General features: G+C 42.9%; 1 protein-coding gene across 1 annotated transcript in view; it reads right to left on the bottom strand.

Annotated features, from left to right (window-relative positions):
• LOC144827705 (sodium/hydrogen exchanger 2-like) overlaps window positions 1-14,047 on the bottom strand; it is a 621,902-nt gene that overhangs the window by 113,354 nt on the left and 494,501 nt on the right. Inside the window, exon 9 of the mRNA XM_078685917.1 lies at window positions 5,713-5,815. Within this exon, the coding sequence (XP_078542043.1) occupies window positions 5,713-5,815 (103 nt within the window). The remainder of the gene's footprint in view (window positions 1-5,712; window positions 5,816-14,047) is intronic.

Below are 14,047 nucleotides of genomic sequence, written 5' to 3' on the forward strand. Positions count from 1 at the left end.
TTCAGCCCAGAGAGAGACTCAAATCTATTACCCACTCTCCAGGACTGTCTTGGGATTCTAGGGGTCTCTGACTGTAGTCTCAGGTGGGTTTCTCACTACTTTAGGATGGCTTAAAGCTGGTAGTCTTAAATCGATGCCTCTTAAATCAACTATCACACACGCTTGAGGGGGGTGGAAACCCTACTGAAGTAACAAACACCATCCATGTCAGGGTAAACCACAAAAGTCATTAAATTAACCTGTGCCTAACCTTCTGGTAGCTTAACTTAAAGGCACTTTCTAAAGTATTTACGCAGCAGACACTCAGTTTTAAAGTTAAAACACAACAAAATTCTTTACAAACACACCTGTTTAAAAGAACAGAGCACATTATATTAAATAAAATGATACCAAAACAACAGAAATGCAATCAGTAGAACCGGAGATACTCAATTTTAATTTGTTTTGTTGATATAGCACCTAAAAGCACAAAGTGCCACTCATGGTCATTTGGTCATACTAGACTGGTGGAAGTCACATGCTCAGCCGGACAATGATTGGGCATGGTCCAGATACAAGGAAGAAGTTAGACCTGCTGAAAATGTTACTGTTAGACCTGTCATCCCTATTGTGGTCTTCCCCCAACTTTTTGCCTGCTTACCTCCGTTTTTTGCTGTATCTTTGTGTTGGTATTAGATCTCAGAGCACTTTACCACTGCTGACCAGTGATAAAGTGCATGCACTTCTCCCCTAAAACATGGTGAGATTAGTATATACCTGATTAGCTTATTTCATTTATCTGTAAGTCCCTTGTAAAGTGTTATACCATATAACCAGGCCCTATAATCTAAATGCTACTAGTAGACCTGCAAAAACAGCAGTTGATGGACAGAATGCAAAACAATGTCTTACATTCACCCCAGTACAGAGATTTAGGCCTAAATCCATTGTTTTTTTTGCTCACCACACCACCCCAGTTCAGACATGGCGATATGCAAATCAGCCTTGACCCTGTGCCTCATGGGAACAGTCCAGCCCGAACTGCCAAGCCATGTCTTCCCTGGACCGGAATCAAGCATACTAGGATCGGTTTCTGGCTATCAGCTGTCTTCAGCCAGGATAGCTTGACTCCAGTGGTGTGGAGAGCACGGGACTCACGTCTGAGCATACCCGTCCCACTCGGGGTGACAAATGCAATAAAAACAGTTGATGGACAGAATGCAGAACAATGTCAGACTTTCACCGAGGGCTGGACTGGGAACAACAACCGGCCCTGGCAAAGTGCTTGGCTGCCCTCCCCTCCCAACTCGGGGGGATTGGAGGTGCTGCCGAGCTCCTTTCCGGGGCCGGTTTTCGGCCGATTTTGGTACAGGGCCGACAGAGCCAATTTTGCAGCTATGCTGCAAAAAAGACCCTTTAACAAAAACAGCCCCCAGGGGCCCAAAACCGACCCCACCTGTGGGGCGCACCGGGGGATTGCCCGGTGCCCGCTAGGGCCAGTCCGGCCCTGCATTCACCCCAGTACAGAGATCTGGGAAACCGGTCCAAGGATGCTTGTTTCCGGTCCAGGGAAGACATGGCTTGGCAGTTTGGGCTGGACTGTTTCCCATGAGGCACAGGGTCAGTCTGATGTGCATATGGCCATGTCTGAACTGGGGTGGTGGAGTGAGCTAAAGAATGGTGATGGATTAAACCCAGATCAGTTGACTGGGGGTGAGTGTTTGATTTGCTCAAACGCTCCGTCCATCATCCCCTTTGGTATCACACAAGTAGGCTTTTAAACCCATCTCATGTCTGCCATTGCAAGGTTTGAGTGTGCAGTTTACTTTTATTTGCCATTTAAGACCACTTGCATGTCCCAAACGCCTATTTTTGTTACACATAGGTCACCCCTAAGGTAGAACCTAGGTAGCTTTATGGACAGGGTGCTATGTAACTAAAAGGCAGGACAGGTACTTTTAAGTTTGACATGTCCTGGTAGTGACATACAGCTAAATTAATTTGTCAGTACTGTGAGGCCTACACCTCTTATAGGCTAGCACTGGGAATTCCTTGAAACACTTTTAAGCTGTAATTCCTGATTAGAAAGGAGTTGCTAAGTCATTTTTCCTATCTTTGTAATGGTAATGATAAATCCTCTTTAATGGTAAAGTTGGATTTGACATTACTAGTTTAGTATGCCACTTTTTGAAACTGCACATGTCTCTGCTCTAAACGTTGCTCTGTGAATGCAGCCGGTCTCCAAAACATGTCTTGGCTGAGTGACAGTTACACTTTGAACATTCCCTCTAGACAGCCACACACACAGGAAGATGAGTCTCCTCTGCATTCTGAGCACTCATCTGCATTCATCTGCAATCTTATGGATCTTCCTGGGCAGGGAGGAATGAGAGTGGCTGACACCTACACTTCAATCGGTAATGGCCTGTCTCCACACAAAGGATTAATTCCCTCCCCTCCCCCCACAGTTAGACTGGCAGACAGGCCTGGGTTGAAAGAGATCTTTGTGCACTTCAGAGAGCTCCTTTGAAGTCAGCCCTACATCAGTGGCACTTTTGGGTATAAGTGCTGGAGCTCTGATCCTACCATATCACTACACTACTGGACCTAGGAATAACTCTGCTAGAGTAATAGTTGCTATGTTGTAAAGTTTACCACTCTGCCTTGGCTGACTATTCTGAGGATATGCTTCTCTGCTTTGCTGAGCTGCCCTGCTGCCTGCTGATCTCTGCCCTGCTGAAGGCAAGGACTGGACCCACCTCACTTGAACCTGGAGTGTCTTCAAGGGCATGCTGGCTTGCCTCTTCTTTTCTAAAGTCTCAGAGACACAAAAGGCTTCCTGCAATCCTGGTGGAGCTGCTGGACTCTGCCATCTGTGAGTCATAACCTTGCCTGAGGTGCCCCCTCCAGTCCTGGGCCTCAGAAGTGGGTTCTGTAGCACCTGGCTACAAACTGTAAACTGTATTCAGAGGGTCCAAAAGGTTGCTACTGTTTTATCAAGTGTCTAAATCCAGAAGTCACTTTATCCCCAATTATACAAAAAGTTCTCAAGCTCCTACCCAGAGCCTGTTTCTAACTCAAGGTCCTCGTCAGAGCAACTGGTGCGTTGGTTGAAAAGCCATAGGCACCAAGAAGAACACATTGGGAGCTAAACAACCCCTACATGCATGTGATCTGCCATTAATTTCACTGTGGTCCACTGATCACACCACTTAGAAATTCAAAAAAGCTTCACCTTTTCCAAGACCCCCAATATTCATATATGCCCCCACTCTCTCCAAGTCTGCATACCAGATGATGTTGAGTGCTTCCACCCCAGCAGACACACAAACTACAGTTATACGTGAGATCATCCTCGCAGTACCTGCAACCAATGATGTGTTCTGCTCCACCTCATATCCCTTGTACCGTTGAATTATTTAACTTCATGTGACGGAAGGTTTACAATAACACACAATCAACTAAATAAATAAATTGTACAAATAAATAAACTAAATAGGTGAAACACACCATAGTAAACAGTTTTTTTTTTCTGAAATGTTCTCTGTGTCCATCATCACTATCAAACACTTGCAAAACTGAGCTGCTAAACTAGCTTTACAGCTAAAACTATATGCAGAAATCTTGACATCGCCCACTCGGCCAAGGTTGCTTTCACCATAGTTCTGCTACCTACCAGGCTATGCTATGATGGCTATGAATGAAAACAAAATGAAAATACATCTTTGCTGCTAATGTAATAAGCAACGGTCAAACGTGATGCATCTGGCAACACACGTTTTTACTTAATATGTTTCCACTGCCTGTCCAGTTCAAATAGAGCCTAGTAGTCAATTGATGTAAATAGACAAGATGCTTGAGAGAGGCATATCTGGGAGTTCAGCATCCAAATGAAAAGCTGCAAAAACACTACTGCTTGGATTTCATCCTCAGGGAGATATTTTCGTTTACCAGAAAGCCCAGCTCAAATGTCAAGCAAGCTCTCTCTCTGGCCTTCAATCTACTATGTGGCTTCTTTAGACATATGCTGTTGCAATCAGTGATTTGCGAGTTTCAGAGACAAATAATGCAAACTGTCTATATATTCTCCCAAACGCCATTCCACCACAGGAATGACTCTTGAAAAATGAGCTAGCATTATGGCAATAAGGTGAGCTGAGGACAGGTTTGCCTCATTAAAAAGAGAAGACATTTCCTGCCTCCAGCAAAACGATTGACCAACCAGCCTAAGAGATCAGATATGTCCACAAATAACTGGTCTGACTGAAAGCTAGACTTAAAAAGACACCTCTATGTTCAATGATTGTTACTCCGCAGAGCAGAAAAGATGAACTGCCTCACTCACACTACAGTGCATTACAAAACATTAAAGCCCTTTCTGCTGTGCAGTGTCAATTTCTCTTAACCAAGATGATGCACATAGGCCCTTGAGGTATAATGGCATGCTGTTTATTCTATTCTGGGAGAAAATTAAAGAAGGCTTTTCAGTCAAATGCATTATTAGCATTGAGATCTGATTACAAATGGCATTATTTTAAAACAAGCAAATGTTATCTATTAAAATGTGTTCTGGGATCTTGCAGATAGGAAGAGATACTCTAATATTCAGGTTTGTCAAAAAATGAGTCATGCTGAAGAAAGTGCAACTCTGCAGAAATAGAGCAGTATGAAAAGTTATTTGGAAATGAAGCACCATTGCCTACAATAAAAAAATAAACGTACACCTAAATCTGTTTTTGGCCACTTTTTCTTTTCATTCTTTTATTCACCTTGAATGATACAACTCGAAGGACGATTACGATGCGGTCGTAAAAGTTTCCGACCTTTGTGTGGAGCCTTTACGACGGTATACAACGGTTAGCACGCATTTTTTACAACGCGGTGCTGTTACCACGCTACTTTTACCGGGGGCGCTCCAGGATAGTAAATATTTTAATTTACTATCCAACTCCTTCCCTAGAGTCCACGGGGACTGGAGTTGGAATAGTAAATTAAAAAATTTTCTATCCAGCGTTGTAACGGTACGCGTTGTAAAAGTACGCGTGGTACCGTCATACATCCGTTTACGACACCATCGTACTATGACGGTCAGATTCCTTTACGACCGCCTCATTACAATGGAGGCAGTTATTCTGGCTGTCTTCCGACAGGCTCAGAGAGCCCGTCAGCCATTCGGAATGCAGGCTCTAATCCCAAGGACACCTCTTTCCCCCCTTGTGATGATTACGATGTCGGGTCTCGGCAGACTTTCTGTGCCTGCCTTTCCGACTCAGAAAGGCTGTCGGAACTTGTATTTTGGGGTCCCCAGCAGGCCCCTTTGGGTGCAAGGCCTCCGGTAAGAGGCTGAGTACCCCTTGTTGATCTCTACACCCCATGGCAGGCACCACAGCGTGCAGGAATGAACTTCACCTCCCATTATTTTACAATGGGAGCATGCATTCTGGACGGTTTACGACCAAAATGCATGCTCAGATTGTAAAATGTAGGAATGCGACCCAACAGTGTTCAGTCGCATCCTAATGGGCCGGTGGAGACCGCCGACCTGGTGTCTTTCGATCCCATGACCAATAAGATGTTGGGTTGAGGCAACTCCACCCAACCTCGTAATCAGCCCCTAAATGTAATATTCGAAATGAGAAAAACCAAAGTCGGGTATAAATCTGAAATAAATAATGGACATAAAAACAATTCAAGCTAATTTTATGAGTCTCGTATCTGAGGTGAGGTTCTTACCGTTTTTCTTATTTGATAAAGATTTCTTGATAAGATTTTCTGTATATTGTCAATCTGCTCTGGCGAGACTAGTCCTTTTGTACTTGAAATTTGGTTGTGGGTGCTGAAAAATAAAACATTTTATTGGAGCATCATAGTTTCATACAATTGCAAATGATCTATGGTACATTTTATTTGTCTGTCTTTCTATCTACCTCTCTGTCAGTCTGGCTCTCTGTTTAGCTATCATGATGACAGATAGCCTACAGAATCCCCCATCAAAGCTTAAAGTGGAAACAGGTAAACATGAATATATGATTAGAATTCCGAAAGTTGGATTTACCATTATTCCTCAAACACACTGTTAAAATAGAAAGAGGCCAGAACCCTTGCATAAACAATTAGGGGAATATTATCAAGACAGACAGGCGATAAAATTATCGCCGCTTTAGCGGCAGAAAACTGCCGCTAAAACGTCAATAATAGGCTTGATAATATGCTCTATGGTATTCCAATTGAAGCTCAGGTTAGATGTCCTTCACATCTAACATGGGCTTCAATTGGAATTTCATGGAGCATATTATCAAGTCCATTATCGTTGTTTTAGCTGCAGTTTTCTGCCGCTAAAGCGGCAATAATTTTATCGCCTGTCTTGATAATATGCCCCTTAATTCTTTAACAAGGGATCATTACCCTGCTGGATTCAAAGGAAAGTAAGACCCTAACTAACTGATAGAATCTGATTGACCAATGCGGTCACCGAGGGAACTACACACTGACTGGGGAGGCCTTAGCTAGGGAATGTGATTAAAAATGAGTGTTATTAAATTAATTCATACCTTTCCAATAAGAATAAAAAACATTTGCAAAGCCATGAGGCCTAGGAGAAAATTAGGCAATGGTTATTTGGTTTATTTTTTGTTTGCAGTATATGTATGCCACAAATAAGGAAAAAACAAAGGTATGAAGTTGCCTAATCATGGCAACTACATGGCTGCAATAAAAATGTTAAATAAAAAATAATAATTTTTATAGAACAATACTGGTGTATCCAAGCGAGCATGTGTGCTTAAAGATGTTTAGAAACCATTTCTAGTTCAAATGCACATCATAGAAAAATAAACATTTTATTGGCACAAAGAAAGGTAATGCTGGCTTTGTAGTACTTTAATAGAAAGACAGAGGGCCTGATATAGAGTTTCGCACAAGAATATGCAAAATAAGTGCTGAGTGGAATGCTTGAATTTTATATCAGCCACTGGTAATTAATCAGGCCAGTATGCAGACATAATATCGATGTTTCAATATCGATATACCATTATATCGATGTTTAAATATCTATATGGCAGAATATCAACCACCAAGAATATCGACGACCTAATTTTTGAAAATTTGAAAATATTTTTAAAATTTCCAATTGGCTGGTTAACTTTGGATTTAAAAATAAAACGATATCATCGGCTTAAAGTTTTATATTAGTCATTCCAGATACTGGTACCGTATGAGCTCTTTTCCCCCTAATTGCAATAGCCAACAGTACAATAAATAAGGCAAATAAAATTGGAGAAAGGGGGCAGCCTTGCCGAGTGCCTCTGTTTATATGGCATGTCACTACGCTTACTGAGTTAATTACGATCTGCGGCTGAGAGTGCCAATAAAGTTGTTTCAATAAAAATATAAATTAATTCGGAAAATTAAAACTCTCCAAGATCGCAAAGAGGCAGTTCCATGAGACAAGATCAAAAACCTTTTCGGCGTCTAAATAACAAATCTGTGCTTTTACCTTGTTAACGTTAAAACAAATCCAAAGCCTCCAGTAAAAAGTTTGTATTAGTGTGGAGCTGTCTCCCTGCTATGAAACCGCACCGGTCTGCTTCAATAAGTGATCCTATCATTTTATTCAATCGATTAGCAAGCAGTTTGGTAAAAATTTTGTAGTCTGTATTTAATAGGCTTATTGGCCTATATGAGTTTACATTTTCTTTATCTTTTTCTTTCTTTAAAATACTGACTACAACTGCAGTGCGAAAGGATTCTGGCGGTAACCCTCTTTGCAACAAATAATTAGCAAGTTTCAAAAACTCGGTGTTCAGAGTTCCAGAAAAAACTTTGAAAAATTCCCCTGGGATACCATCCTCCCCGGTGGCTTCACCGCTAGGTAGGGAACTTATTACCACATCTAGCTCTTCTTTTGTAAACTCAGCGATGAGCAGCTTTTTGTACTCATTTCCTATTTTTGGAATTTGTAATTCCTCTAAAAAATCATAAATTGTTTCCCTCGTAGCCTGTTCAGTGGTGTGGTAAATCCCCTTATAATGATTGAAGAACATCTCACCTATAGACGATGTGGTCTTCACATGGGTTTTGGTTACTGGATCATTTAAACAGTCAATTCTATTACGAACCCGGTTTTCTTTGGCTTGCCAAGCTAGCAGTCTCCCTGTGTACTCACTCTCTTCGTAAAGCGTCTGAAAGTATAGACTGCTAGCTGCATTCCCTAGTTCATAAAAGAATTCCCTCATTTTCTTTTTTGATTTCAAAACATTTTGTTTAGTCGCTAGGTTCCTAATTCTATAATGCTCTTGATTTGCGTGTGACAGACTTGTCTGTAGAGCAACTTTCTCCTCCCTTTTAGCCTTCTGTTTCGGTATTTCTTTGGAGGTGATTATGCATCTTAATGTAGCCTTAAAGACGTCCCATACTACATTGATTGGGGCCGAGCCTCTGTTCAAATTAAAAAAAGCCTGTATCTCCTCCTCGATTTCTGTGCACCATTGTGGTTCTGCAAGATTCAGTTTATTAAAATACCATCTTTTAGATCCCTCCTTTTCCAAATTGCCTAATTTCCAGACCATGTGAGATTAAATAAAAATCCAGCCTAGATGCTGAGTTATATTTTGCAGAGTGGCAAGAATATTCACGTTTAGATGTATTTTGAAAATGCCAGCAATCAAAAATGTCCAGATCTGTTTTGCAACTTTGCAGGGCAATAGCCACTTGCGGCTTATTTTGGCGCCGGCCTTTTTTAGTCGAATCGATTGTAGGATTCTGTAAAAAGTTAAAATCACCCCCCCATATTTTTTGATCTGGTATGCCCGTCAATGCTTGTTTTAATTGCAAAATAGGCAATCGGTTGTCTATAACTGGTGCATATATTTTGGCAAGTATAATATTTACCTGATTTATTTTCACGTAGACAAACATCCAACAATTAGGTGGTTATAAAATAAATAAGACCAAAACGGAAATTATCTTATGTAATTGCACTGTAGACACCTTATTAACTGAGTTTAGGCAGACATATAATACCCGCCCTAAGAGGTATTTAGGAATTTATATAACAGAAAAAATTGAAGATCTTTATCTACTAAATTATATGCCACTACTAAAGAGGGTGGGCTCTCAGTTAGCTCGGTGGAACCAACTCCCATTGTCAATAATGGGACGTGCTGCCCTAATCCGAATGTCTGTTCTTCCACTTTTTAACTTCCTCTTTAGGGCGGCTCCTTGTGCAATACAGGTTTCTTTTTTTAAGCAAATAGATGGTATGTTTTCTTCCTTTTTATGGGTAAATAAGATACCGAGGTTGGTAATTAGCACTTTAAATTGTTCGATCACAGAGGGAGGATTGTCTCTTCCAAATATTAGAGACTACTACTATGTGACATTTGCACATCACAGTTTTAGTTTTTTTTTTCTAGATGACCAAGAGGCAGACAATTTTTTTATGACAAAGATCTCAATAGAACTCAATATTATTGACCCAGTAAGAGTGACCAAGGGGCATATTACCAAGCATGGCGATAGGCAATTATCGCCGCCAACGGCTGCTAAGCGGCGATAATTCTATCGCTCTATTAGCAAGCTGTCACTAACAGCAGTTAGCGACAGCTTTAGGCGATAGCAAGTGGTTTGGGTCCCGCTTTGCATGTCAGCGATATTTATCGCTAATGACATGCAAAGTGGGGGTACCCAACCTGTTAGCGACTGAAAGCAGTCGCTAACGTCGCTATCGCCTATTAGCAAGGCAGGGGTAGCGATGGAAATATTCCTGCTATCGCCAAAAACTAACACCAGCTCTCACCAGTTCTTCGCCATGTTATCCAATGGGAGGTGGAATACATTACTAAGAGCATTATGTCGCTAATGCGTGAATATCGCTGTATTCTCAGCGATATTCACGCTATCGCCAGAAAATGTATCGCTTTGGAGAAAAACGTTGCTAATAGCACGTTATCTCAGCAATGCTTAGCGATAAACAATTTGTTGCCAAGCCTAGTTAGCGATAAATATCGCTAATCGTTGGTAATATGCCTCTAAGTACCCTAAAAAAGTACGATATAAGACCATACAATGGCTATTCAAACAAAGAGCCCAGCTCCTGAAATATTATGATATATTAAGAATAAATAGCTCAACTAGACTAATGAATTTACACACAGGAGAGATAGGCACTTTAGATAAAAACACACTGAGACTTTGGAAAGAAAACGGATATGATAAAATCCAGGATTTCATTGCGGGGAATAGTTGGAAAACCTGGGAAGAAATTGAAATGGGGCTTCAACATTCTAGCACAATTTTAAAATGGTCTTTTGTTAGACTTTATGTTATATTGTCCGAATTAGATATGGGTAATGTATTTTACAAAACCTATATAAGCGAAGCCCTAAACAGTCCCATACAGTGGAAGATCAGTACTTGCATAAAAATCTTTAACGAGGACAAATCACTCCCTCTGTATGAAAACATCAGGGACAGATGGAGGAAAAGAGAAAACATGGAGATTAATAGATCAACCTGGGATAAATTAAATAAATATAACAACTCTATATTCCGAGGTGCTAATTTTAAACGGATGTAATTTTTCTCAAAAAGGTTGATTTATAGAACACCTTCGTTTCTCCACAACATATATCCTCAAGTAGAGGATAAGTGCTTCCGATGTGAGGAAAAAGGCAACTGGAAACACATTATATGGGAATGCTCAAAAATACAGAATCTATGGAAGGATATTGAAAAATATCTCAGAAATACAATAGATGCCCAGATCTCATTTAACAAATCTATTGTGGTTTTCGGTTGCTCCTCTGTTCCCTCTGCCCATGATGAATCCTTATTTATAGCAGCCCTTGTAGCAAGAGCGCTTATCCTGCAACTGTGGAAAACAGACAAAGTACCGACTCTTAATGCATGGAAATTTAAAATATCAAAGATACAAGGGATGGAAAAGAAATATGCATTAAGATCAGGGGCAGTGAAAAAATATGAGAAATATTGGAATGTGTTTGACTGCTAGCTCTTTTAGCATTATTTTACATTTTTCACTTTTTTAAGATTAGATCTGGGTTTTAATCTGCTTGTCAGACCGCTTGGGGTCTCTTTTAAGGTCTTATACAAATAATATCTGGTATATTGCGCATTGCACTTTAAAGGAATCTTTTTTTTTAATGATCAGAAACTGAGTTTTTGAAATCTGCCACGTATGTACTTTGAATATTGGGAATTTCATGTGAGATTTATATGTATTGTATATCCTGTATCTGTGTCTATGAACTCTCAATAAAATAAAAAAAATGTAAAAAAAGAATATCGTAGACCAGAATATCGAAATGCAGGTAAGAAATATCTAATTAATTAATATCGATGTTAGTAATATCGTTAGTCAAAATATCGTTGTTAATAATATATACTTTTTGGTGTTTTTATATTAGTGTTAGAAATGGGATCTCTGGTTGGCTAAGGCTTGCGCCAAAGCCAGGCAGAGGCCACCACTCTAGTCAGAGAAAGGAAGTTACATGGCAAAGATAACCCCTGCTCAGCCCCTTGGTAGCTTGGCACAAGCAGTCAGGCTTATCCTGGAGGCAATGTGTAAAGCATTTGTGCACGCACACAGCAACAACATCCCAGGCACACTACAAAAGGAACTCCACACAAGGTTATATAAAAATAGCCTTTGTATTCTCATGACACATTAAAATAGTAAACACATAACATACACTGTGCCAACTGGCACTCGGCAATACTTACAAGGGATTATGTACACCTGACAGGGCCACATGGACCACTGTCAGAACCATCACAAAGTGAACTTGGTAAAAGTAAATCAGATCATAAACGTACAACCAATAACTACTGGTAATCACTGTACTCCACCTCAACCTGTAACATAAACTACATTATGTACAGTCACATCAGCCGCGGATTACATTCTGCACAACCTGACCAGCATAAACACATAATGCAATCTCCTCACTAGTCTAAACACATTAGACCCTACCTCCTAAGTATAACTCACATTAGGGGTGTACCTCACACTGTGAAACATAATCTCACTAGCATAACCACATGAAATGCAAAGTAACCTCATAATCATAAAACATATGCAGAGGTATCAAAACAGGTTGCGTAAAACATACTAAATGCATTACATTTCCTAGCACCACATCGCATGAGCACATCAATCACATTAGGGCCTTGCGCCTTATACATCTACTAGTCCCCCATGCCAACTGGCCATCTCCAAAGGGGGCTCCAATGCCCTGTGTCCAGAATGTCAGGGCGCGCTGCCTAAGCAGCGACAGTCAGGGGTGCGTCATCTGCACAAATCTAAACGTTGCAGCTGGCACTAAGTGCTGCGCAGCTGTGTCAGGGGCAAAGGAGCGCAACTCACTCCTACTCAGACATGCCCCCGAAGTCAAATATTGCGGCCTAAACGGTGCAGCTGCCCACTACTTGCTGGGCAGTTGTAAATACTCCAATGAGGCCTGGTACCACTGTGCCGCTTCTGTCCCTCTCAGGGACTCTCTCAATACTGCAGAAACATGGGCACCACTGTGCCACACCACGGGGGAAAACATGGCCCCTCTGGGCCCTCAAGGAAGTAACTGCGCCCATCGTTGAAGCCACACAGGCTCTAAAAATAAGGTTGCCAGGGGCACACGGGTACCTGAAATAATTGTACGCCACATAAACAGAATTAACTTGCCCCTAAAACATTGCAGCAGCCCGCAACTGTGGCGCCGCTGTGAAGCAATTAAAAGGAACGGGCACCACCGTGCCTGGGGACCCCCACTGGAACCCTTAAACAATTATGGCCAGGCTAGAGATACACACGGCTTTTTCAGAAGAGACTGTCCATTCGGGATAGAGCGGCCCTCTGCCATTCGGGACCGCTCGGGGAATGAGGCTGCCATGCCCGGTCCCAGCCCTCACTTACCGGGCTCCGGCACAGGGGGACTTCTCCTTGTGCCGGTACTTGGCTTCCAGCGGGGCTCCCTCCCGATCACGGGAGCCCTGCTCACCACGCTGCCTTCCTTGTCGGGTGCAATGATTCACCCGGTCCCCCATCTCGGGACTGGCACTTCAAGGGAGGAGCTAGCGAGGCTCCATGCTGCTGCCTCCTTACTCCTCTCGTATGCGGTGGGGGCAGGCACTGGCAATGTGCCTCGGGCCCCCTCCGCCGCCATCCCCATACCTGCGGGGCTCTCCCAGGCTCACGGGAGCCCCGCACTCACTTCCGGCCACACTTCGCTTCCTCTGGACTTCCTTCAGGCCTCACGAGGCCACACCTATGTCCCCATGAGGTTGCCTGACTTCCAGGTCGCATTTGCAGCGGCCGAGCAACGTTTTTAACAGCGACTTGGGCTGCGGTGGTGAAACGCGGGGTGGGCACCCACAATTTACATAAAAATAAGCGGGGTGGGCACCCGCAATCGGGACCACATAAAAAACGGCAATGAGGAGTAGGCTCCCTCCGAATCGTCAAGCAGCCCCGGGGCAGCGAAGCACCAGTGCCCCGGGGAATTCGGGCAGAGTGCTCCAGTGCGCAGAGAGAGCCCCAGGGGCACTTCAAAATCAATGACAGCACTCACAAGGTGCTGGGGCAACCCCAAAGTCCCATGGTTACAAGCATTCCAACAAAAAGGTTCCAGGGCATAGTTGGGCCCAGGGAGGCAGCCTCCTGGCAAGTCCTCCTGGGCCCCAGCAGCAGCACGCCCTGCGGGCTCGGCACCCACAAGCAGAACAGAAACATGGGGGCACAGCCCCTCTTTATACACCTAATCCTTTGTCTAAAAGGTGCAGGCAATGGGAGAACCAGCTACAACTGGTTCAGGGGAGCTCCTCATCACTTCGTGTTGCTCAGCCCCTCTCTCCCTTTCACTGGACATGCTAGGGACATCAGACGCACCACAGGGGGTAGAGCCAGCATTGTGGAAGGAAGGCACAGCCCAATTCAGGTCCCAGGTGCAGCTCCTCCCTCCCATCTGCATGCAGATCTCCCTATTCACCACTGGGCAGACGCATCATGGCTCCTGGAGCCAAGCAGACCAGCCAGCACCTGTCACTCACAAGC

Source organism: Lissotriton helveticus, chromosome 4_1 (assembly GCF_964261635.1).
Source record: "Lissotriton helveticus chromosome 4_1, aLisHel1.1, whole genome shotgun sequence".
Lineage (NCBI taxonomy): Eukaryota > Metazoa > Chordata > Amphibia > Caudata > Salamandridae > Lissotriton > Lissotriton helveticus.